This window comes from Corvus hawaiiensis, chromosome Z, assembly GCF_020740725.1.
Source record: "Corvus hawaiiensis isolate bCorHaw1 chromosome Z, bCorHaw1.pri.cur, whole genome shotgun sequence".
Classification (NCBI taxonomy): Eukaryota; Metazoa; Chordata; class Aves; order Passeriformes; family Corvidae; genus Corvus; species Corvus hawaiiensis.
In genome coordinates this window covers 38,166,373-38,192,995 of record NC_063255.1, presented here as the reverse complement: position 1 = coordinate 38,192,995, position 26,623 = coordinate 38,166,373, and the positions used below count along the sequence as shown (strand labels likewise).

Genomic DNA, 26,623 nt, shown 5'->3' with positions numbered 1-26,623 from the left:
GACTGCTAATACATGTAAATCAAACATGCAGAGAGCTGCCTGTAGACAAGGCCTCAGTATGTGTTTGGGAGTGGATGAACTGGGAAAGAGATGTACAGCATTTCATGCTGTATCTGAGAACGCATTGATTGAGCCCATACATACATGGTGAAATAGGCACTTCTGCTAACGACAAATACAAACCCTACATTTCACACTTGGGCCTCCTATTCAATGTGTATTTCCCCCTGGAACTTCAACAGCTTTTGGTGTACATGTAATACGTAACATATCTTGTATTCTCTATTTATTTGCTGCACAGCTGCACAAATATCACACTTAGAAGAATATAGTTTAATCACTTGAAAACGTAGCCTTTATAGAGTGATGAACAAACCATTTCTATTCCTTGCTTTTCAAACCAGCAATGCTGAAATGTCCGGCAGAGATGTCTCATTTTTATTTCCAGATGTTTTCTACATCGAGTGATAATATTCAAGTAGTAGTTCTACTTCCAATTCTGACATGAAAGAGTGCAGCTTCATTGAGTTCAATGGCAGAACCAACTCATAGGAGCCCATGTGAGTAAAGTGATTTTTAGTGACTGCTTGCAGATCTGGATCAAATCTTACTATACTGCAGGAAAGATACATATCATTTTATGTGTTGCAATTTTCATTTTTTCAGTTCAGAGATCTCAGCTCAATCCTCACTTGTTCTTTTGAGACTTGTAACAACAAGTATAGGAGACATGTGCAGAAACCTGGGATGTAAATGGTGCCATAATACAAGTCTATGGTGTGCTGTCCATAGATGTCATTAGCTTCAATGCAGCAGACAGGAATTTCTGGAGGCAGGAGGATACATTTTGTGGTTTCTCTTTCTTCTGCATGGCAAAGATTACAGAGACCCATCCCCACATTTGGCAAAAAAATCTCAATAATTTATTAATAAGGTCCTTGCTATCTTCATGCTGTTTTACAAACACTTTTTGAAATGCTGAAGTTAAATAAACATGCAAAATTAAAATATACATGAAAATTACTGATTTTTAATGAACAGAAATGCATCTGATTAAATAGCACAGATGAGCCTAGCCTAGGATATAATAGTTCAGGTGGAAAGGACTTACAGAGATAATTTAGTTTAGCTGCCTGACCACTTCAGGGCTGACTAGGAGTTAAAGGCAATTATGAAGGGCTTTGGCCAGAGGCACTGAGGACAGGCATGGGGCATCAACCACCTTTCTAGGAAGTCTGTGAGCATTTCATCATTCTCGCAGTAGAGAAATGCTTCCTAATATCCAGACCAGAGAGGAGGTGAGCACCTCCCTCTGCATGTCACCTCCTCAGGAAGCTGTACAGAGCAATGAGGTCACTTCTCAGCCTCCTTCTCTCCAAACTAGACAAACCCAGAGCCCTCAGCTGCTCCTCACGGGATGTGCCTTCCAGCCCTTCCACCAGCTCTGCCGTCCTTCTCTGGACCATTCAAGGACCTTCCCGTCCTTCTCAAACTCTGGGGCCCTGCACAGCACACAGGACTCAGGGTGAGGCCGCACCACGGCTGCATCCAGCAGGATGATCCCGATCCCAGCTGGTGCTGCCGTGGCTGATGCAGCCGGGATGGGGTTTGCCCTCCTGGCTGCCCGGGCACACACTGCTGACTCACACTGAGCTGCTGCCCACCAGCACCCCCAGATCCCTTGCTGCAGGGCTGCTCTCCACACACTCCTCTCCCAGCTTATCCTTGTGCCCAGCTTTCCTGCGTCCCAGGGGCAGAATCTGTAATTGTTCTTGTTAACCTTCAAGCCACTGATAACTACCCAGTGCTCCAATCTATTCGCATCCCTCTGGAAGGCCTCTTGTCTCTGAATACAGCCAAAGAGCATCTCCTAGTTTAGTGTTGTCAGTAAATGGTGCATTCCACTCCTGCATCCAGATCATTGATAAACTTGTGAACAGAACTGGTCCAGAATGAAGCCCTGGGGAATACCACTGGTGATAGCTCACCAGGCAGATGTAGCCCCACACACTACAGCCCCTGAAGTTCTGACATTCAGCCAGTTCTTATTCCAGCACACTGTGCACCTGCTCATCAGAACTGCTTGTCCAGAAGGACATTGTGAGGGACAGTATTCAAAATCTTACTAAAATCTTACTAAATATTACTAAAATCAAGAAAAGCTACAGCTACCACCTTGCCTTCATCCACTAGGCAAGCAACCTTATTGTAGAACGGCATCAAATTAATTAGGCAGGACTTTCCATTTATGAACCCACAATAACTGCCTGGTGATTGCATTGTCCTTGAAATACCTTTTAATAACACCCAATTTGATTTCACAGGCATCCAGTCAAAACAGTTGTCTTCTAGATTCATTCAGCAGTGTAGAGTTACTGTGCATCCTTTTCCTCTGTTGCTGCCTTTTACATCCCATATCAGATATTGCTGAGTCATTCACAGGCTCTGGATAGAAATACATTTTTTTATCATTATAGACTTCCCAAAGCCCAGTGTGTACTTTACATTCTGGCAGATTTCTTTTTTCCTTCTTGCAAATTTCCTTGACTTTTCCAAAGAAACCAAAGACACAAAACACCCACTGAAAGCATGAAAATATACAGTGAACAAGTTGGAAATAAAGCAAATTATTCATAAACATCAAAAAAGCGTAATTACTTGTGACCTCCAAGAGTATGTTAAAATAGTAATATAAATTTCTTAGAGCCTATATAAGGCTCACAAAAGTCACTGGAATAGCTTTAGCAAATTTTATATTCTTTGGGAAGAGATAGGAATTAATTTACTTAAAAGATTCATTGTATCAAGTCACATTACTTGATAGGTCACTCAAATGGATTTATGGCTCAAACTCATTTGAATCACACATAGAGAGACTCTGTAAAGTGCATCTTGCTGGGTTTTCCCAGAACACATCTTCTGACAAGAATGACTCTGTTAGGGGTTTCTGCACCCCTGCCTCAGCCAGTAAATGCATGCAGGACTGCTTCTGGAAGTCTGTCTCTGTGGAATACCATAAAGGAACAAACTGCAGGATACAAACCTTCAGAATAACCATGCAAAAACAACACAACGGCAAAAGGTTATAGAAAATTCTCAAAAGAGATCAGCTGAGTGTTCAGAAAGGCCATAGCATTAAATGCAAAAGCTTTTACTTCAGGCTTTCAGTAACTACATTTCTCTTAGAGGAAAATATTAATTTCTCTGTTTTCAGCAAATCTGTTCCCTTCCTTATACTTGCATGTAATGCTTATCATTAACAGCTGCCATGTATAAATATTTATGTTATTTTGTTAGCATGGTATCCAAGGAAATGATGTTTCTGTGATAGTTACATTCTGGTTTTATGTCCTTCCTCTCCCCCACTAATAACTTTTGAAATTGCTGGCCAATTTTTGTGAAGGAGTAGAGGTCTTGGAAAATTCCTTAACAGAGTCATGAAAACAGGCAGCTGGAGAGAGGGTGAAGACTAACCAGATATCAAACTGAGCTCAGCTCAAGTCTCGTAAGTAGACAAAACTGTCCTGTGCTGTTACCACTACACTTTACTTGTGTATTTCTCTCTTCATATTTTACTGGTGCCATATTAGCTTTAACAACCCATTCTCTTTCTCATTTGATGTCCAAGGTCTATGAAAACAGAGATAAGAACAGGCTGAGCGCAGACAGACTTGGCTGAAGTCTTTGGAACTCATTTATACACAACCAAATTAAATGAGAATTTCATGGGCTAAATATCCAAAAATCTCATCTCCAAAGGTGACATACTCCAGTGATTCAGCAACAAACTCTTCTGCTGTCTTTGTAATAACACCAGAGTTTTGGTACATTGTCATTGGAGCAGAAGTACCATAAGGAATCACTACCTAAAATAATAAGTAATAATAATAAAAACAGTGTAATGCCATCTAATATTTACATAAGGCACTCTGCAGAATCCCACAGCATCTGACACATTTTAACAGATATTTGCAATGGATTAGGGCACTGTGTGGAATAAGTGATAGTACTATGGTGAAATAAGGAAAAAAGCTGCATAGAGGGAGAAGACAGAACTTTGGCAGAGCCACTCAGCAGTTCACTGAGGACAGCTACATGATACAGATTTAGGCATCTCAAATATTCTTGAAGAATTTGCTAAAATGAAGGCTAATATGGCAAGATACAGCACCACCTGTATGGTAATTACTTTTACCTTATACTCTGCTTGTACTGGTTATAAAAGTGCTTATAAAAGCCTGGAACATAACCAAACCAAGCCAAACAAACCGTTAGCATAGGAAACTAAGTACTTTCACTAAATTGTTACAAATAAATTAACCAAAGCAAAACCTGAGCCAAAACAAAAGAAACCCCTAAGTTAAAAGATACAGAGAATGAAAAAAGACAAGACAACATAATACTACCAATGTACCATATCATTCTGAAATAATGTTAAGTAAACATTTTTAAGGATCTAAAACTGTCTGGTTTGAATGTAGTTCAAATCTGGAGCAATGAGGAATTTATATTAAAAAGAGAAAAAGGAAATAGAAAACTAGACTTTCTTATCAACAATAGGTCTTTTTTTTTTTTTTTTCCAATCTAAACTTTAGCTATGTTCAAGCAAATATTGTTAGAATTTTTCATTTGAAGGAAACCTGAGCCAATCAAGTTGCTTACGGAGTTTTACTCAAAATCATTCATTCCTCATTTTTTATAAGTTCCAGGATTCAAATTCAGAGCAAAAATTTAAGGTGAAATCTGCGAAATCAGGCAACTCACCTCCCACCTACCAGAAATTTTATTCTTGGTTCCATAAGCAAAACCTAGCACTTTTGTGCATCTACATGTTAAGTAAACTAGCCAAGTGAGTCTAGTAAAATTCATCACTTCCCAGAATGAGGACAGATTGTGAGCACTGGTGTAATACTATTCAATCAAAGGCAAAAGTATTCCAGGGGTCAGACATATCCCGAGCTGGATTTCATTTACATAGTTTTATGGATTCTTAGTTCTCAGCTAGTGCTAATTTACATTACTTCATTATTTCAGTGGAGCAACATAATTTGTATACTGATCATTTGTTATCCTGATACAATGCTTTAGTAAACACTTAATAGGGATTTCTTCATAAAGCAATGTGAGAGGTTTACCTTAGTAGCTGAGTATACTGTATATAATGGACAAGGGAAATGACTCAGACCAGAGGACAGGTTCAGAATTAGACCTTTCTGTCTGAAATTTAGTTTAAACAGCTACATTCAGTTTACACTTTACAGGATTACAGTAACAGGCTGCATGAGTGGAAAACTCTTTTTTCCCCAGAAGGCATAGCTCTCCTATTATACTATCAATTACACTTTCAAAAGATCCCCTTTTTACAGATTAGCTTGGTCTAGACCAGCTAGGAATAATGTCATAAATGACATTTAAATGCCTACAGCAATCACAACCATGGGAACATTGTATATGTAATTGTACCTCTAACAGAGAAAAAATCAGTGTCAGAGGAAAGTTTTTATTCTCCTAAGTAATTGGTAGATCCCCTTTTTGCTTTGGCCAGCACATCCTTTTTCCTGCTCCATGGATCTGTTGTTATAGCTTCCCCATTCACAACTCCCTGCACACATCACTAAAACCCAATGCATTTAGCAACAACCAGGAAAAAACAAAACAAAGCAAAATAAAAATTAAATAGTAAGAAGTAAATTTTTTGCCAAAACTAAAAGCATGTACTGGCCTCTAGAACGCAGTATTTAATAGTGCTTTCTAGAAAATTCATCCAAAGGTCCTAACTTCTAATTTAAGGATTCCATTAGGGTTAATATACATAACATACATATACCTACATACATACATATACATTTTAATGTACATAGTATTAAAAGGAGAACAGGGATCCTTAATTGCATAGATGAATTCGTATCTCTGATTAGTAATATGGGCATTTCCAAAGCTTGAAAAGCATTATTGCAAGCCCAGCTACCACTCTTAGAAGAATAAGATAATACGTTCAAATGCTGTTTCTTGCCTGATTAGGCCCATCACATCCCATTTTATTTCTACCATGTTTTTAACTGGACACAGACATATATTTTATGTTTTCTGCCTTGTTCTACAATTGACTGACAACTTGTGGGAGTTCCTATACATATACTCATACAGCACTAACAGCAGTAGAAGAAACCTTACTGATTGATAGACTGTAAAGTCCAGAAGTTAATGTAAAAGCATAACTACCACTAAAGATACTGAAGGTAGAAGCTAAAAGCAATTCGATGTTCTAGAAAAAATACCCTGGTTGCTTCTTTTCAAAATTATTTTTGTCACCTTTAAGACAACTATTTTAAGAATTTTTCCATCCCCCATCTTCCTGATAGCATTTTTCAACCAATTTTATTTTAATCGCGAGTTTTTCCACTTGATCAAGCCATACGTATACAACTCAAATAGCTAAAATATGGCACATTCAACATTTTGGAAAATATTTTAGAAATGCTAGTGGCCTGAAAATCATATGAATTGTCAAAAAATCCCAAAGGTTAGTCTTGTAAGCAGTGAGAGTCTTATGTTTATCCAAAGCTTTTAAACAGTTTCTGAATTTCATCATTCTTCAATATGGAATCATAACTGCAAGGAGAAAGTCAGCTCCACCATGTTCTTTTTGCAGTTTCACTTTTGCTTACAGCTGGATCAGAAATTACAGAAAATCATGAAGAGACATCATTTTTTTTCTGCTACCAGAAAGAGCTTTAGGATCTTTTTTGATGCTAATTATTTTATTTTTTTTCATTCTTATTTTAGCAATAGATTTAATCATGCATCTGATTTTTAAAGTGAAATTAAATGCATTTTTTTAGGTCAGAAATCTGCTTTTCTTTGTGCCTTTTAAGAGTATTATTGACAGTAAGCCTAAGTACCAAGGAGAAGTCATACTTACATTATGAATCATCTCAGGACAGGAGTGTGACCTAACTTGTACAGGGCAGTAGTGAAAAGTAGTGCAAATTAATGGTGAAATTTAATTGAATACTTGTTATTTCCTGATTGTTTTTCAATAGTGTCATTGTGCTCAGGAGGATAGTAGGAGCAGTGTGGGGTTCACAAAGCATGACAACACCGGTCGGTCACATCAGCTTGGGTGAAGAGGAATTTCGAAATAAAGTGTAAAACATGAGAAAAGGTCCTTCTTTTGCATTGCTGAAAATCCCACTGATGTCTGTGGGAGGCAGGATACCTGGATCTCAGGCATTACACTGCAAGAAATGGTGAACAGGATCTTAGCAGGAATCCAGACAGGGAGGAGAAAGGAAAACCCAAAAAGATTTAAAGATTATATGGACCTAACCATGAGGAATGCTGGTTAGGAGAATGCTTTCTTCTTTGTAATTTGGAGGAAAGTGAATATTCGTGAAAGACTGAAAAGGATGTGATTGCCGCAGTGGGGAAAGGAATCCCCAGGCACTGCAAAAACAAAAGAGTTTGATTCTGAGGTATGTGTAAGGTGGGAAATGATAAAGAGAAAGACCTTTTGTATCCACACTGAGAGGGTACAAAATGGCATATGTATACATATATAAAATTCAGATATTGCAGATATTTCTGTTCTTTTGACATATAAATAGAATAAATCCTAGGAGCAGAAATGTCACAAATCTACTTACGGAATTTCCTTCAATTGATTGCTAATATGTGATTTATTATCTTAAGTCATTAAGCAGGAGTAAAAATTTGGGATGTAAATTTTGCTAGCCAGAGAAAGACAAACATCTGCTGTTAATTTTCATGTCATTTTTAGAAAGACATGAAAGGCATGAAAGCCAAGGTTGAGATCTTCTGCTCATGTTCATGTTAACATGCCGCTTGCAAACAGCAGAGCAATACAAATCTTAATCAGAGTTGAAAAGCATGAAATACTAAATGTTCTTGGAAGGGAAGTAGCCAACCAAAATTAGCACCAAGGGGTAACAATACAGAATTGAGAGGCAGTTCCTGGAGTTTCTGTCCTGCATTGATACAAAAACATTTTGGCAGAAGAGAATTGTGACAAAAAATGCAAGTACAGTGCTAAAATTCAAACTGATTTACCTGTCTTGAAAACTTTAATTCTGTAGCAAATGTCTCTGTATACCAAGACAAAAACAATTTGCAAAATGTTAAGCTGCTTCAGCTGTAGTGCAAGGATGGGTTTCTTCTGAGAAATTGTGTTAAAAAGTTTCCAGTCAGCTCTGATCAAAATATTTCACAGGCACTAGAAACAGGTGGGTTCCTTAAATTAACCCTGACATTCCTGATGAAAATCACTATCTGCTGATGAACTAAATGAAAATACACGGAAAAGCTAGTTGGTCACTCTAATGTGGGACTGATTTTTTTTCCAATGAAATACATTACAGACCCAGTACGGATGGAAATGTGTCACATACTGTGTTGGGTTGACCCTGAGTTGATGGACAGTCTTTAAGACCAATTACGCTTCTCACAATTTACATATTTAAACCGCACCGAAAGGCGGGACTTCCCCTTTTTTGGTCGGAGCTCGCCTGCTGGAAGGTGGGGGGGCTCCGAGCCTCCCGGCCCCGCTGGGCCGGGCCGGGGCCACTGCCCCTTTCCCCCTTTCCCATCGCTGCGGCACGGACCCTGGGTCACTGAGGGGGACTGTCCCAGAGCCGCAGGCAGCTAAAACCAGCCATGGACTGCTCACAGCTAAACCCATCCAGCGCGGCTTCTGGGGACAGGCGGGTCCCTCTCCCCTCCATGCGGAGCCGGCGGAGCCAGCGGGAGCCGGCAGAGCCTCCTGTCTGCAGCCAGCACACTCCGTGCTGAACTGAAGAGGACACCACGCAGCCAGCAGCACAGAGGGAGCGAGGCTTTCCCCACCGTAAAGCCCGAACAAGAACACCCTTCAACATGGTGGCGTCAGAGTCAGAGAGAAAGAGAAGTGAGTCCCGTGGGACGGAGCTGAGCATGGCGACGGGAGAAAAGAGGGCGGTGCCGCGATTCTGGCGCGCAGCTTAAAAGAAACCTTCTTGCATGCCGTGGTAAGAAACTGTAATACCACAAACTGTTTGTCTCTTTAATCCATTTGAAGAACATGGGGGGGGGGGTGGAGAATCAACGTGTGCCTATGAAGTTTGTGAAGAGTGCCTATGCCAGGCTATATAGAAGTAGTAAGAGGCTGTTAGAGACTTGTGGCGAAGAAAAGCCTCTGTGTGCAGGCCAAAATAACTTATCCTTAAAAAGATGAATAACCCCATGTGATGGCCCATGTTCTGTAGTGTGAAAGAACTGTGAAATTCTTCATGGGAGAGATGTTCTACACACAGCAGACTGTTTGTTTCCGGGCGGGTCTGCTATTGGTGGCAGTTTGGGAACCACGTGCAACTGAAGGAAAACCCTTTTTTCCTTAAGCATAAGAGAAAGACTTTTCAAGAACTGCAACACTGACTAACATCCCATGTTCTGTTATCCCTTGTGTGAGCTGGATAAAAGGAGAGAAGTGCTGGAAAGAAGGGGGGGGGGGGGGAATTTACTTTAATTTTGTTTTGTTGTTTTCTCTTTACTTTTAATTCTGTTAGTAATAAAGCTCTTTCATTGTACTGCAACTGTTTAAGGTTTGTGCCTGCTTTGCTTTTCTCCTAATTCTTATCTCACAGAAGGAAAATAAGTAAATAATGAATATTTTGAATCAAAACCACTACATTTAATTAGTGTTTCCGCCCGGTTTCAAACTCAACCCGCTACACATACCTACTTGTAACAGAAACAACGTTGCAGTTGACAAGGTCCTGCAGGAAGCAACAAAACCGTTAATTCATCCTTAAGTGAGAGTTTGAGGCAAGCAGCCTGCCTGAGGCTCTCTGATTTGGAAGAGATGATGACATAAAAACTGAATGAATCCTGAGACAGGTGCTAGCAAGATACGCACTTAGAAATTCCAGCTTTTTCATTGCAAGTGATAGTGGGGTAAATAACTATTAGGTAATGGAGAACTTGATCACACATCCTTAATCCTGTCATCCTATTCAACCTGTGTAAATTAATTCTCCCCACAAAGTAAACTGTGTTTAAATTATGTTTCTTTTTTCTTTCTTTTTTTTCTTCTTTTTTTTTTTTTTTTTAAATTTGATTTGTTTGTTTGTTTCCACATATTTAAGCAATGGTGTCCCAAAGAAAGTAAGTTTCAATAATACTAACAAGAACCCAATATTTTCAGCTGTGGCTGTGAATAGACTGGCCCCATTACACTACAAGCCAGCAGGGAGTCAGAGGGGTCTGCTAATCCCTGTTACAACCAGGCCAGCTATACTCTCCCCTCTATCACTGGATGCTTCCTGCAGTTTAGCTGAAATCTACCATTCTTTTTCTCTTTCAAGCTCTTCCAAGCATTAAAACCAAATCAAAATATGCTTCTTCAGGCCCAGTTCATTTCCAACCCAACTGAACAGTTAATACTTGATTGTAGCAGGGGCAAAATCTGTGCCCCGTTCAATGAATTACAATTCCTCGTTGTTATATTAGATGTTGAAATCCACAGAATAATCCTACCTCTTCTATGTCTTGCCCATTAAGGAAACGGCATGGAAGAGGATTATGAAGCATTCCAACATTGTTAACTAGTCAGGGAAAATACAACGTTAAGAACCAAATCTAGACAAAGTGCATAGTTCATCTAGTAAAACAAATTGCTTCTCCTCACGACCCAGAAGATTTTGAGCGGCATGTGAGGAGAAACACTATTTAGCATCAAGTCTTGTTCTCACTGAAGTCACCAATACTGATGACTCTGGGGAACAGAAAAATAGACTGTTGCTAAGGTTGGTTGTGTTTTGTTGCTGTAGTTTCATTTGTTTCACTATTAAAAGGATGATTTTCTTTAAAAATAAAAAAACCTTCCAAACCCCCACCTTTTCACTGTTCCTTCATGAATAGTACCAGACAATGAGCCACAGGCTCACTATGTATGCTTGGTTTAAAGCATTGGCTAATAAGTTGTTATGACACATCATTTTTACAACGGTCTGTTTAATATACTACAGCCATAAAATACTTGTCAATTAACAGACCTTAATGACTGACCCAAAACACCAATATCCAAGTCTTTCAGATCTTTTTCAGTGTTCTTGTACACTGAATTTTTAGCAAAATCAGCTTGCATAACCTTCACCTTTTGATCTGTGGCCAGCTCTGTAACTAACAAAAACCCCAAAACCAAAGACAAACCAGCCTAGAAAACCTGTTTGTACCTACCAAGAAAGAGGGAGAGCTGTAATAAGTAGTTAGAGAAATAACCAGATGTCTTGTTAAGTAATGTCCACTATACAGTAAGCAATTGTTCCAACTTTCTTACTCTAAGAAATAATGCAGCACAGGCATAATATTCTCAGTTTACCTGATTGTTTTCAGGTAAATGGTCTGGCAAATATAGGATGAATTTATGCCCTGAAATCAATGGAATTTTTCTTATAAAATCTAAACAACATTTAGTCCTTCAGTAAGGTAAAACAAAACAAATTCAGAAATAAGCCACATGGGACTTCTTTCCCCGGTTATCATAATATTTATAGATGAACACTGTCAGCATACATTACATAAATGACTGTGGATGACAGATCCTGTATGTAAGCACAGCTCTGCAGAATGGTTTAAAAGACTTTTGACGGATAAGATGAGCACTCTAACAAGTGGAACTTATCTTTTTACACAGGAGGAGGGGTAAACAAGGCTGGATGTGATGCAGCATTTTCTGCATTATTTTCAAAAAATTCCTTGCCTGTTTTGACATTTACATTTCCATAGACTGAACCTTCTTTGGGATTTTGCAGCACTAAAAGGCATTTTAGAGAGGCTATAGCTTAAATTTTACAAGGTCAATTAGAAGGGAAAGGGAAATGTGTGTGATTTTTCCAATGTCATTGCTATGCAGGAGTGGAGCCCAGCTGTACATTTCCATTTTTCTCAGCAGTTGATTTATTGCTGTTCATATTTTCAATGAAGTTTCACGAGGAAAAGAAGTAGAAACTCTTATTTACTCATTTTTAAAGGCAAAGCTCCCCTTTAAAGGGGCCCAGTAAGGTCTCCTCTAACTAGATGTTCACATTGTAAATTTTTGCTACTAAACCTGCTTTCATGTTTTATGGGCAACCTGAAATCCAGATGAAGTTTGCTGAAAAAGTGACAGGCAAACTTGGAAATGTCAATAGAATATCGGATTGCAGGCTCTGTGCAAGTGGCAGGAATTCAGGTGCACGCACATGGCAAAAAGTGCATACGGCTTTCGGGAAAATGTCTCTGCTGGTTTGGATTCTGATTTTATCATACAGAAGATGGAGAGCATTGCCTTGAATAGGAATCAGACTTGCTGAATTATTACCCAGAAATTTTGTCTCATCCCTTGGTGCTCACTCAGTAAGAAGAGGCCTTGTGCCAGCCCCTGCAGGAGAGCAAGGATGCAGAAAGATGGCTTTGGGTCCAGCAGGACAATCTGCAACAAATAAGAACCTTTGTTGGAGGATGAGACAAAGTTGTTCCTCTTTGCCCCTCAAACCTCTTTGCAAACTGCAAGTCTTGACCATCCTGCACTACTCAAGTAATGCAGTTTGAGGAAACAGCAAGCACTCTGACTGCAGATCTGAGATGTAGGTTGCCTCTTGAGTGCAGTTTTAGAGGACATCTGTCTCCATGACAGAAGAAAGGAGGAATGAGTGCCCTTTTTCTTGCCCTCTTTCTAAGCTGCCGTTCTGTGTATGAAAGGGACAAAACATCCTTTGAACCTTCAACCTATAAAAGCAACTCTAGTGGCAAATGACCCCGTCATGGTCCCAGGCTGGGCGAATGGTGAAACTATAGATAAAAGGACATTGTGAGTGTAAATGCAGTGAGTGGGAAAGAACAGAGCAACAGCTGGAGCAGACACCTACAGTGACCTTCTGATTGAAGAGTTCTATAAACGAGATGATCTTAAAAAGTGTAGTGATGTTGCAGCCATCTTTCTCGCGGGCAATCAGAAGGGCAGCCAAAACTAGAGCAACATGAAAATGAGGATCAAACAAGCCATTTGGACTTTCTCTGCAACTCCTTGTCTGTACAGAACTGTACTGCTGCAAACAGCACGGTCAGCCAACAAACAAGTACTCCAGATGGCTTTCCTCTGTCTCTTTTATGAACAAACCAATATTTTAAAAAACAATAAAACTCTCATGCTGACAAATGAATTATCCAGGCATAGCTCTTCAGAAAATTATAACAATTCTGCAAAGGAGAGAGCCAAAAAAAAATTTCCGATGTTTCATATGTCTCTCCTCTCTGTGACAAAGATTTATGTTTGTCTTTGAAGACACAAGCCATTACATCTCTGTTTAAAGTCCTAAGTGTGCCAGAAGCAAAAATCCTAGCTTTTCAAACACCAGGACAGGTTATTGTCTTTTCTTTCCTCTTTTTTTAATAATGGAGTAAAAACTAATTCAAGGAAAATTAAAAGTGAAAAATTAAAAGTTGGTTAATTCAATGTGTTTTAAGATGTATCACTAAGGTTTATACATCTAACTCCTTCTGACCTCAAACTACTTGGGAATCCACTTATCAGATAGGTTAATGTGCTGCTTTTTGAAATTTACCAAAAAGATAATAAATCAGAATGAAGCATGAAGTTGTTTAGGATACACAGCATTCCAGAATCACTCCCCTTCTAGAAAGTTTACAGAGTTACAAAAATGTTCTGAAAATCCAGGTAGCAAAATGGATACCTGATTGGCACGAGAACCGATCTTTGCAGAAAGTCCCTTTTGAAGTACTACAGCAACATTTGAATATGAAGAGAGAAGCACTCATCATATTCCATGGAAATTGGCAGATAGGAGAGCAAATTGAGGAGTTTACTTTAAGGGATCAGCAAGACACAACAGACATTTTTAACAGCCTTTTAGACTGCAGAAAGGATGTGCAAAATGAGTTGTTTTATGCTAGTCAGTGAACTCACTTTGTTACCTGCTTATTTCTTGGAGCAGGCAGGACAAGAGGCAGAGGACACATCATACTGGAAACTCAGCCTACGGCAGGGAGGACAGCTGAGTGAATTAGCACCTTCACAGGTCTTTGTGGGAGCAAGGTATATTTTCTTCCAGGCTGTGTGGGTTCCTTTTTTTATTCACTACTTTATTCTATATTAGCAGGCATAATTTCTGCAGTTTCCTGCATCACCAAATCCAAAGTCATTAACTGTATGCTCCACTAGTTAAACTGATACAACTGTAATTTTATTGTATCTGAGGATCACACACCTTATTTTTCATTAAATAAAGATTTGTTTCTACAAAAAAACCCCCAAACTCCACCAAAAAGAAAAAACAAACAAACCACAAACCAACCCCAAAATAACCAATCAAAACAAATAAACAATAAAAATCACTATCAAACCCTACAAAACCTAACCACACTTGTGATGAGGAATTTTATATCTTGCAGAAGTGGCTTTTTTGTTTGTTTGTCTATTTGGCTTTAACAACAAAATGGTACAGATCCTGGTCATATAAATACATACTGAGGTATCATTTTGCAAACAGGACCTAGCTCTGCCTGTACAGCTTGCTTAGGAAACTTAAGCAGAAGAAATGAAACTGGACTGCAGTTAGTAGCATTCCATCATTTCTAATCCCCTGGTATTGTTGTTTGATCAATGTTTCACAACCAGAGTACTAAATGTATTAAATGAGCAGTGTACCCGGGGTAATGGTTCTGTCTGCCCTCTGTAACACCTACTTTGGTACCTTTTATCTCATTTTAAAAGAGCTTTCCAGTCTGAATGAATGGAAATCTGGTTTTCAATTCCAGTGTGTTTTTAGAGAAATGTTTTTCTTACTGTGGATTTCTGCCGGCTCCAGCTCTGAGTACTGCTCTCAGGCACACCTGTGGCCCACAGAACTTGGAAAGCCAAACACTGAGATCTCTGTAATTACCCACAGCTTAGACTTTTTAAATTTATAGTATTCAGTATCCAAACAGATGTGGCAGTATAATTAGGCAAATAATACAATCAGTTTGAAAATGGAGCAAGTCTGTTCAGTATAATGTCCAATAGACTGCAAAAAATGTGTGGTGTAAATGTTAAAAAAAAAAAAAAGGAAACAAGAGTAATGTATCCAGAGCTCCCTGCTGATTTTAGTGCCTCCACATCAGATACGCTATGCTTTTCATTGCTGTATTTTTCTCTCTTTCCTTTTGTTTGTGCCATCTACTTATTGTTAGATATTCATTTCCAACCTGACACAATAAATAACAGATGACTCACTCTGGACTTCAGCCAAAACCAGCTGAAAACAATAGAAAGATCTCACTGGGATTTGCTACCAATGTCAGCAAGCTGTGAGAAAGGCTATGCCCACAACCAGGTAGAACAGTGTCAAAACCTCATCAGTGCAGCCTGACTGCTGGGATCACACCACACACCTCCCTGCACCTTGGATTACATGGATAACACTGCTGCTGTGAGAGAAGCTTCCTCACAACTGAAAAACCATGGGTCAGTGCAGAAGGTGTAGGAGTGTTTGCAAGGTAGGCTATCTCAGCAGTACCTTCGGAACAGGCAAGTCCTTCATTACCCTCAGCCAGGAAGGTGTCCAGTGGATGGCCTTGTAATCAGTCATAGTGTGGAGGCTTTTTTACAGCTTTCCTCATCAGACATCCCTTGGTTTCCAAGAGAAAACAAGTCTATTCAGCCCCACAAGAAAAAAGAGAGGCATGTTGGATAGAAAATTTCTGGGCCCAGTCCTTGATTTTGGCAGCTGCATGTTGAAAATTTGCAGACTTTTTCACCCAAGTCTGCCACATCCCTGATAGATGTGCTGCTCTCTCAGGTGAATATCCTGGACCTGATGTACTGTTGGGAGTCAGCTGCTAAGCCTCCTTAAAGGCAAGTTTTTCCAACTGAGGTGTAGTCTTGGAGTGACACATACTTTTAAACATGTTAATCAAGGAATCTGCTGGATAGAAGCCATGTATAGAAAAAGAGACAGTGGAAAGAATTATTTTTATTATAGCAATCTGTAAAGTTAATGGAGGATAAAAACTCATTTGACTCCTAAATAAATTCTAACTGTCAATCTTAAAGTATTTATACAAAACATTCACCAGGATTAATGGCTAATTTCCTTTGAAGAAAAGAAAGGGGACATTAATTCTAAAGGCACTCTATTTAACTGTTTCATCAAGAGCCAAATGTAAGTTGAAAACCTTAAAAAACCAACCAACCAACCAACCAACCAAAAAACAAACCTGGCACTTGGATTTCATTTTTAGTCCTCCTTTGCTGTGTTCCACAAACTACTTTACAGGTAAACTATTTATTTGTATTTACAGATTTTAAGGGCAGAAAAAGGTGGTAAAGAGCACACATTCACTTTTTTCTAGGCCATTACACTCTTTGAAAGAAAGCATATACTTTTAGAGTGATCCATGTCTAGAAGGGCTCAAGGGACACAGTAATATAAAAAAGTTTTTAGTATTGGAGCAAGACCTGCAGGTACAGCTGTAGCAATATCCAGCACTCTGCTGTGCTAGATACTGTACCAAGGGAAAAGACCTGCAGATCCCTGTAAATGGGAGGAGAAGTTTTAGACAAACACCAAATTCATTTTTTCAAAAGTTCTCCCTATCATCACTATAGTTAATCCACTTCTTGCCAGATACAAGAGAGGAATATAAAAGTTGTCAGGAAACAGTAAGGTGACAAGAATCTTCCCCTTTTTTACAGTTTTTCAAAAACAGCAAAAATGAATTTTTTAAATTCTTTTCATTCACTTGTCACTTGCCTAATGGATAAACAAGAGATATTAAAACCAGGCCAAAAAATAATCAGTCTTCTACAGACGTCCAAAATATTTCCTTCACTCTATAATCTTGGACCCTTACAGGAAAAATATACTGGACAACAATTAAATCCCATAATATGAACAAATATAAATAATTGGAGTCAACTTCAAATGAATGAGTGTCTTCAGGGAGTGAAAACCACATGACATTTCCCAGAAACACATTTTTATTTTTATTTTTATTTTTATTTTTATTTTTATCTTAATCTTTATTTTTAACTTAATTTTTATTTTTATTTTTATTTTTATTTTGGAGCCTGGACTTGTTTCTGACTTTCCAGTCATTTTACAACATCACCTTCCATCATCACTTTTTTTTTTCATGAGGAAGTACATTAAGGCTATTGAATTGAAGGCCCAAAGGCTAGAAAGCATTTGGACTTTATTAACTTTTATTTAATAGAAATAAAATCTGATGCAGGGTAGATGGAAAAATTTTAACTGGTTTTTTTTCATTTTTTTTAAGTAGATGCAAACTTAAAAGGAAAAAAAAATAAAGAAATCAAAGAAAAAAGGTGAATTATATGCATAAATACTCAAAATAGTCACACAAATATACATCCACAAAGATGTTGGCAATAGCTGGAATTTTATAGCTGCAAAAACTATTAAACATAACAATCCATTTATGGTCAGTTTGGTATTACCATCTGCAGAACAAATGAGGAACAAATAGAGAATGGTTTTCTCCTGTTTTTCTGAGGCCTCCCATGCCCATCAGATCTTTAGGCAAAGCCAGAGAAAGGGAACACACCCTCAGTTTTTGAAATGAGGTTAACAACAAGTGGTAGCTGAGCTGACTTGCATGCATAAAGAAAGATAAAACTAGAACTAGAAAAATGCCCATGAGAGAAAGGAGAAAGAGAGCTAAATTAGCCATCACAGAACATAAAGCTCATGTCATCTGAAAGAACCAGATTTGCTTAAAAGAAGAAATAACTGGCAAAGGCCACCCACTGAAGATCTATTCATTTCCATAGCTGACTTTCTTCTTAAAACTATTTGAGGAAACAGTTTGTCCTGTTGGGCTCTCATGAAACAACACACAGAATGTTAAGAAATTAGGATCTTCTTTCAAAAATTTTCTCCATCAAGAGCACAAGGGGATGTCTTCCTGCTAAAGGCATCAGCAACAACCATTTGCATTTTCAGCTTTTCTCACAATTCTGCACTTTTGGAGATCCTCTAACATTAATTGATCAGTGCTCCAGAGACATCTGCACAGACTTGGGTGCTTTGGGGTTTCAAAAGTCTGCTTTAAGTACTCCACTTAAAACTCTCAAGAGGAGAACTATAGTTGCCTACATATTGGTAGACTTTGATTTTTCTTCAAGGAATTTGACCCAAGGCATTTTCAGTCAGATATGGTCTCTGTTTCCAGGATCACTTGCTCCTTTCTGTCATTTGGGGGTGTTTGGATAGGGATTGTTTTAATTTTTGCACCTTCAAACGCAACACCAAGTATCAGCCATGTCATACACAAAAAAGTTCTGCTTCACTGGGCTTCTCAGTATCATATCAGCTTTGTCTCTGTATTTCATTTGACAGAAAACCCCCTCCTAAAACCTAACTAAAAAAGGATTCCAACCGCTAAGGTTGCGTTGTATTTCAGCTAAAAGCACATGTTTAGGGCAATCTTATAAAATTGTTACCTATCAGGTCAGAGGAATCTCTCTTGCTGCTGTGCACCAGACTAACCAGAAGTATAAGGCATTTCTCAAGGCAAAGGAGGCCATCCACCTGAGGAGTCTGTTTTGCTTCCTCACCCACGTAGAAAAGGTGCATGCTTTTCAAAAATAGGGTTTGTAGGACATTGTAGATACTGTAATATACAAACAGACCCTCAAGCAAACAAAAAGAACTGTGCTCAGAATTCCCTGGCCACCTGCAGGAAAGGTCAAATCTGGCCTAATATTTCAAACTACGGTAATTTTTAGTGTCGATGTCTTTAGCACAAAGAATTTTCCTAATATACAAAGACTTTGACGTTAAAGAATGGTGTTTCCCTTCACAGTAAGGAATAAGTAAGCACTGCCTCCCAGCACTGCGTAATGTGGAGCTGCATATGTTAGGAAATCCTGACTCCCAGTGGCAAAGGACTAAAATGCTCCTGAGACTCAGTCTGCCAAAATGTAAGATCATTACTACCAACTCCAGCCATAACGAATCACAACAACTAAGAATTTAGAAATACAGCTAATGATGAGGAAATTTCAAGCAGAATCAGCACTCTGGAATCCCAAAAATACATGATTAAAAAGTTTAAAACTACATCAAACAAGTATTAAGTCCCTCTGCATTTTCTAGCGTGTTTTTACAGCTCAGTCTGAGTTGACTTTTTAAACAATAAAGCTTCATGAAAGGCAAGGTAGGTTTTAAATTCAAACCATGCATATGACTGCTACATTTACCTTGACAAATTCATTATAGTCTACATGGGTCATTAGATGTAATAATTTAAAATCCTTAATAATGCTTTGTGGAATCTGTAGCTGCCTACTGTAATTTCCTACCTCCTAGAAAAGAGATCCTTCTCTCTTCTCTAGGACTGTACAGACATGGTCTGTGTGTCATGTTTTGTCTTTCTCTAACTGGGATTTGGAACGGTAGGGTCCCTATGAATCAAAGACTCATTCATTTTAAGTATGATTCAAATATTTCAACCCTGGTTTTGGTCCAGCAGACCAGAACTGAGATGACAAGGCAAAATGATCTTGCAATCTTTCTGCTAGCTCTGTATGTTCTGGACACAATGCAAGGACAATAGCAGTATTTCCAGGAACAAATCCAAGATAAAGTGGAGAAAATAGAATACTTTGCAACCAGAGCAGGAAAACTCAGATCATATTTAACAGGTATTATACTGCTGGCAATAATACACAGAATTTCAGGAAAAGAAACAAATATTTAAGACTCGAGGAGCTGTTAAATTAACAAATGAATGAAGTCGTAAATGAATGAAGCCTGTCTCAAAACGGTCTCCTGAAACACTGCTTGAACACAAGCACTGGCCTGACTTGTAAGAGAGTGATGAACCATTAACAGTAACAAGAATGGTGACCACGTGAGCCACAACACCCTGCTTATGCCCTGACATCACATGAGAAGAGTGAAGAGGCCAAACTATAAATCTCAGAGTATGCCGTGGCCTTGTCCATAAACCCAGTATGTCTGAGGTGCTATGTCAGTAGCAGATGATAAAACACAACTGTAGTTATTACACCATAAAAGCAGAACAAACAAGACTACATCAGTACCTGAAATGCTAATCTTTGAGTAGAGATGTGACAGACTAGCAGCAGGCTCACAGATGACTTGCTTTTCTTTCTTCTTGTAAGTCTGGTGAGTTTAAACCCTATCAGCCCAAGAACTCACAGACCACGTAACAGAAGGGTAACAAGTGTAACAGAAGCCTGGCTTTTCAAATAAGTATAGCAAACTAGATCCAAAATACCAGCACTCTGACATCACAACAGTCAATTAAAAGGTCAGGGTCTTCATCCTCAAAAAGGTCAGTCATTCAAAATCACTCATCTACACAAAATACAGGTAGAGCCTTCAGGGAAGCCTGGATATTCATTCAGAAGAGGATAAGCTCAAGTTCTACGTGTGCTTGCCTCTCAATACAAGCTTGGGAAACTAAAGATCTGTGTCCCAGCATCAACTAAGTAGTGTTCTGAGACCTCACAGCTGCCAGGTTCTTCACACAGCTGCAGGCAGCTTTTGAGCTTAAGAGACTTCACGGAGTCCTGCATCTAGCGATAAACCTTGGAAACAAGAGTAGTGAACCTGTAGATATTGCAATCTCTCTCTGGACCTCAGTCTGCTGAGTTTTACCCAATGAACCACCTACTGAGATCTCCACATAAAACACTGAACATAGGAAACTGCATTCCACTAGCCTCCCAAAACACAAAACCTGCTCTCCTTAGAATCCTGTAGCATATGCTACCAAGTGTGGACTCCTTAAATTAGTTGTGACTCATTATCAGCCGATGACTGAGCTCAGGACATCAGAAAGAAATTCATCATGTGACCTCAGAACTAATGTTCTAGAAGACTGTGCCCTCCAAACAAGGCTTGCCTTCACACCAGCACATAACACCAGAGGAACCTACACCAGAAGAACGTCAGAGAATTTTGTACCCTGACATCAGAGTAGTAAGACAGTGGTGCTGAGCCAGAAATTCTGAAGGCACACAAATATTAAAACAGCAGGATCAGATTTATTTATCCACAAGCCACACACAAGCGCGTGCTTCAACCTCAGCCAGCAAGATGATGTGCCACGCTATGAGCTCATGTGGTGTGGGCTTGGGATCTGTCCCACAGAGCAGCAGCTGAGCACAGCTTCAATCAAAGGGACCACCTGGACAGGATGGTACATCTCAGCACGGAGAAAGATGACTCTCAGTCATCCCACAAATGCCAAAAATAATGAACAAATGTTCCACAAAATCTAGCCAGCTCCAGCCAACTTTAAAAAAAAAAGGACAGTAGCTGGTTTACTCTTTTTTGTGGTATAATGCAGCCATTCACGTGTTATAGCTGGCCTTTTAATGGGATTTGTTCTTGCATAACCCATATAGCACAAAGGAAGCAGAACAACGACAGAAGGTCCAATCTAGACATTCACAGGTTCTTGCAGCCTTCACATGGATAAAATATCACCAGATGCTCACACAGAAAATTAGTTCAGCAAGCTGCATAAACAGGGGACTTTCACCCAGAAACATGGTAATAATGTTTAGGCATTTCTGATGACTGCTTTCCCTGTATTGATCCCATCCCATTTCCCCTGAGCTATGTATTCATCAGACCCTTCCCATTTGCTTATTACTACAGCAACTCAGTGAGTAGACGGGAGGCAGCATTTTCCTTTCTCTCCCATGGGATTTTTATCACAACTAGGCTAAATGTTAAACTCTAATACATGGTATTGGTCTTTGAGCTTCCTACATTCAACGTTCTTTCAAAAGTAGCTGTTGTATTGCCATTCCCAGTAAAGGAAGACATAGTTAGGTAGGTGTTTAAACAATGCACAATGAAAAGACTAGTGTAAAAATCCTGTAAATCAATAAAAAAATCAATTTGTTTTCTTTTCCTGTGAAATGTATTTTATAATCTATAAGAAGGCATCACATCTAAACTCTTGCGTACAGGCTCTTGTAACTCTTGTTACAGGCTTTGTTACCCGGTCACCTCAGCTCGCAAGACAGCAACTTATGATTCACTGCTGTTTAGCTTCTAGAAAGGAATGCCGTTTAGAAAGAAGAAACGAGGGAGAAAATGTACTGCTCAGTCATGATCAGCAATAGCAAGGCTGGTACAACACAGTACAAGGCCAGCCTGCCCTGAGTGCTGACCAGCATGGGTGAATAGGAAGGTACACTTCCTAGGAAAATAAACACTGCACAGCAGTGGCTACAGGGACAGCACAGAGATCTTCTTCCTCCTGCAGCCTCCTAGAGCTCCTGATTTTGAATTAAACCATTAGAATTCTTTATACTTTCCATAACTTGCATCTTATATTAATTTATACAAGATTCTGCCTTTTTGGTTATTTCAGATATAACTTTCAAAATGTGTTTGCAAGTGTAAGGGCTGGAAAATTACATTTTGTGTTTTAATACTGGACCAGCTCACTGCAGATTAGCCGTGAAACTGGGAAAAAAAGGGACAATTTAGGAGACTTCCTTCTCTGGACAGACAATAGGCCCTCTTTTGAATCACTCATTTTAGTTCCCTGGTTTGCTGAGACCACTGAGGCCTGAATGAGTTTCCTCTGAAATGCAGCACTGGTTTCCTTCCAGAATCTGATTAATGTTATTCTGGCTATACAGGAGAGAAGGATTAGCACCATGTTTGTCACAGTTTGAATTCTAGAATAATTTTACTAACTTTAGGACACTGATGGAGGGATAGCAATTGCCATTTTGCTAAGAGAAAATGAAGGGTAGGTGATCTATTTTGCCTGAAGGAATATGTTTTTCCCATACATCCTGCTCCTGTGACCACTGGAAAAAGCAAAAAGGATAGGGATTACATTTGGAGTTCTGGTTTAGCTTATTCTCTCTGAATTGTTTAATCTTCATCACCTGCTTTTCTTGAATAATGCAACCTAAATATCTCCATTGAAGAATAGAATCAATCTTCTAAATTTTTTTTGCCTTGTGACCTATGAATGTCAGTTCATTCAGCACTTTCTGTCTTCAAAGCAAATCTCTCCCCAAGGTAGCCCATGTGGTACAGGAGGTAGTTATTACTCTCATTTTCAGTGGTGTCAACAACCAGCAACAAGTCAATTGTCTAAGAGCTGGCAGAATTTTCTTCCATATACGTATTTTCACAAATTCTATTTTGCAAGATTTGTACTTATATGCTGGTGGCAGAATGGTAGGAGATAAAGACTGGTGACTGAAGCTGATAAAACAATTTCTCACACAAGATTTCTGTCTGTAAGGAAACATCACAGCAAACTTGTCACCATCTATAAAATGCTCTTCCTTCAGAGCTGTACTACACAGTTTACTTTTGGATTTAGTCTTACTGGGAAAATAAACAAGTCCTGGCATTTGTCAAGCACCGTGAACTTTAAACACTGTGCATATAAATACCAAAGAGGAACTATAGAAAGAAAAATCCTTATCACCTTAGAAATACAGAAGAAATAAAGTAGCAAAGCACCAAAGCAGTTCCAAGGTAAACCTGGTAAGTTTTAGAGCAAATGAAAAATTAGTCATTATTAAAAAAATGTGGATTAAGGACTTCTGCATTGCCAGAGGCACAGAAAGCAAGGTGTTTTTGAACAGTTAGGTGTTGCCAACAGAAGAGCAATTACTCTCTCATTTCACAGGGAAATGAGATCCCAGTGAAGCAGCAGTGGATATTCAGCTTCCTAGCAGACCTGTAGATGAAAAGCAAAGAGTCTGCTGGGAAACAAGCTTCCACATGCCAGCTTTAATTTTCATGATTCTCAGCATCACATGACACAGAAAATTATCTGAACCTTATGAATTTTAGTGGGGCCAGAAGACTTCGTTTATAAAAACACAGCATAAAGGTCCATTAAAGGAAACAAGTGTTCCAATCTTAAGTGGAAAGAAAGATTTTACACACAAAGTTCCACATGCTGCTCCTTATCTCATACACAGTAGGGAGGTCCTTGCCTCACTTAAATCAAAATGAGACCTATGCACTGCCTTGGAAGTATCTGGTATTCAGGCAGGTCTTCTACACATGAATGGATTTAATTTATTAGTCTACTATAAGATGTGGTAATTAAATATATATTTAATATTTAATTATATCTTTAATTAATGTATTTTAGAGATTTAATAAATTAATATATTTTGTCACATCAAGTCTAATGCAGGAAAAAGGAATCAAGCATAGGTCTACTATTCAGGTCACTTCTTAGCAAGAAACTGCCATCAGCAACACCGGCATCTAAGGAACCCAGGAACAGCAGCACCTGTTCATTCCTGCTTTATACTCATCATCTAACAAGTTTAAGAAAAATATCAATGATCAATAGGAAGAAAAAGGTGCTTATTAAACTTTTTGTTATTTTATGAGAATGTATACTATCTTTAAAAAAGCACTGCCAACTTGCAGCCTTTGAAGATTTTAGACTAAAGTACATTTAGCTCATTAACGATATCATTAAGGATAGGTCAGCAATTTGGAAAAAAACACACTGGAGCAACGTCACCAGGAACAAGAAAAGTTGCTTTGAAAGCTGGAGAACATATGCTAGACATAAACTAGCAGCTTCACATACCAGGAAACTGAGGATCTAGGCAATGCTATTAAAATGAAAGCATTTGCAGCAGAGAGAAAACATCAGAAGTAGCAACAGGGAGAGATTCACATCTACACACTGGGGTGTGAGCTGTTACTGGTCTGACTAGTTTTCTGTTCTCCCCAAGTACGCAAAACCTTCAGGCTCCAAAGTTTTAGGAGAAAAGTAAAAGGAATCAAGCAAACCATATGTAGTGGACACTGTTTCATCCTGAAGGAACAGGGTAAAGAAATGCAAGGAAAACCATTCCCAATTAGTAATGTAACAATCCACCACTCAATTACAAGTAGAAGATGATGCAGTTTCCTTTACCTGCCCATTCTCCCACTGACCGAAAGAAAGCCTAAGGCAAAGAATTCCAGATACGTGGGGAAAGGTATTTCATAAATCTGATGCACTTTACTAGAATCCAGAAACACATCAGGCCCCCGACAAGACTGAGTAGCTGATGCTGGAACACTTCCATGGCAAGTGAAGGTAGTGAGCCTGTAAGAATCAGACACTCTTTGCCTGGAAAATGCCTCTTTCCAGCACACTGCTACTCTCTGAGCCTTGGCAGAGAAGTGAGAAGATTAATCAAATCATATTATTTCATTCTTCCCAGGAAATGTCCGGGACTTAGATTAGAATAACATCACTACATTACACCCAGATTTGTGAACTAGTAAGAAAATCCAAACTAAACAATGATTTCTGATGTTGGCCTGAGAAGAAATGTTTCACTCCTTTTCTGGAAACTACACAAATCCAAAAGACTAATTTTATTGTAATTGTTTACCATTCATAGAGACCAAAGATAGGTTTAAACCAAATTTTTGAAAAAGAATACTCTAAACAGACATCAACACTACTTCTTACAGTGAAGAGTTAAATTATAGCCCAGACATTTCCAGGACAAATTCATACTGAAATGAGAAAAAAGTATTTATCATGTCACATTACTGACACCTTCAGACAGAAACCCACAATTGTGCTGCTGCTTGATAAGCAAAGACAATGTCTGAATCACAAGAAAGGTAACATTAGCTTATCTGTAACAAGATAAAAAATCATTACTGTTTTAGCTTAAGAACCCAGTTTCCTCACACTAAAGCCGTCTTAATTTTCCCTTTATGCTTTTCCTCATAAGTAAGCCTGGTCAAATGAAAAAAAAGGTGTAAATATTACATTTACGAAAGTATTTACAAACACTCACAAACAACCCAAAGAATCACCCACTATTCAAGGAATACTTTATATTTGAAGAGGTTTCACTGTTTCTCACATGTAAAAATAATGCCAAATAACTCCTTTAAATCAATGCCCCTAAAATTTTAAAAAATCCCTTCTATTTGATGATGGAATCAAAACACAAACTTCCACAGCTGCCAGTCTTCTCTTCTGTACTTCCATGTTCTGTTTTCATTTTCTTTTCCTGTGGTTGGTAATAAATCTCAGATATGTCTACAGAACTTCAAGGGCATAGTATGAGTAAATCAGACCAAGATTATGAGAGGAAAAATTTAAAAAATCTTAAGAATGTGAAGAATTCTTCACTGAGCCCAGTCTAAGTTTTTTTTCTGGGGTGTTTTTGCCTCTCTGACTTGGAATCACTGCAAGAACTTTACACAGTGAATGGGTAGAAAGTTCCTTGGGTGACTACATTTTCTCACTTAATCTCACTTCCCTACAGCCAGGTCACTGCTAAAAAATCCCCATAAAATTTAGAGCATGAACAGATCAATGTACAGGACAATATTGTTTTCTGGTCCAGTAATTATTTTTCGTTGTATGTTTCCTTGTAAATACACCCTGACACCTGTAATGGTACGAATGCAATTTTTAAAACCTTAATTTCACTAATATGAAATCTGTATAAAACTAAGCAGCTGTAGCCTAACAAAAATCAGTTTTAAGTTCTTATCTTATTAACTGAAAGACACAACTACTGAGGTTCTGGATGAAACAGCCATGCAATTTCCTAAATTCTAAC

General features: G+C 38.6%; 2 protein-coding genes across 2 annotated transcripts in view; both read right to left on the bottom strand.

Moving 5' to 3' along the window:
- Positions 1–900: 900 nt before the first annotated feature.
- Positions 901–25,117, bottom strand: HSD17B3 (hydroxysteroid 17-beta dehydrogenase 3). Its single transcript, XM_048291522.1, is given in 13 exon segments — positions 901–3,013; positions 3,016–3,043; positions 3,702–3,866; positions 4,175–4,217; positions 4,219–4,238; positions 5,136–5,237; positions 9,720–9,770; positions 10,531–10,598; positions 11,062–11,169; positions 14,547–14,556; positions 16,596–16,663; positions 22,823–22,864; positions 24,964–25,117. Coding segments are annotated over 13 exon segments (912 nt in total). The 3' UTR covers positions 901–2,960.
- The window catches only part of SLC35D2 (solute carrier family 35 member D2), a 48,146-nt gene continuing 22,423 nt past the window's right edge, over positions 901–26,623 (bottom strand). The window contains exon 12 of the mRNA XM_048291521.1: positions 901–2,445. Within this exon, the coding sequence (XP_048147478.1) occupies position 2,445 (1 nt within the window). The 3' untranslated portion in view covers positions 901–2,444. The remainder of the gene's footprint in view (positions 2,446–26,623) is intronic.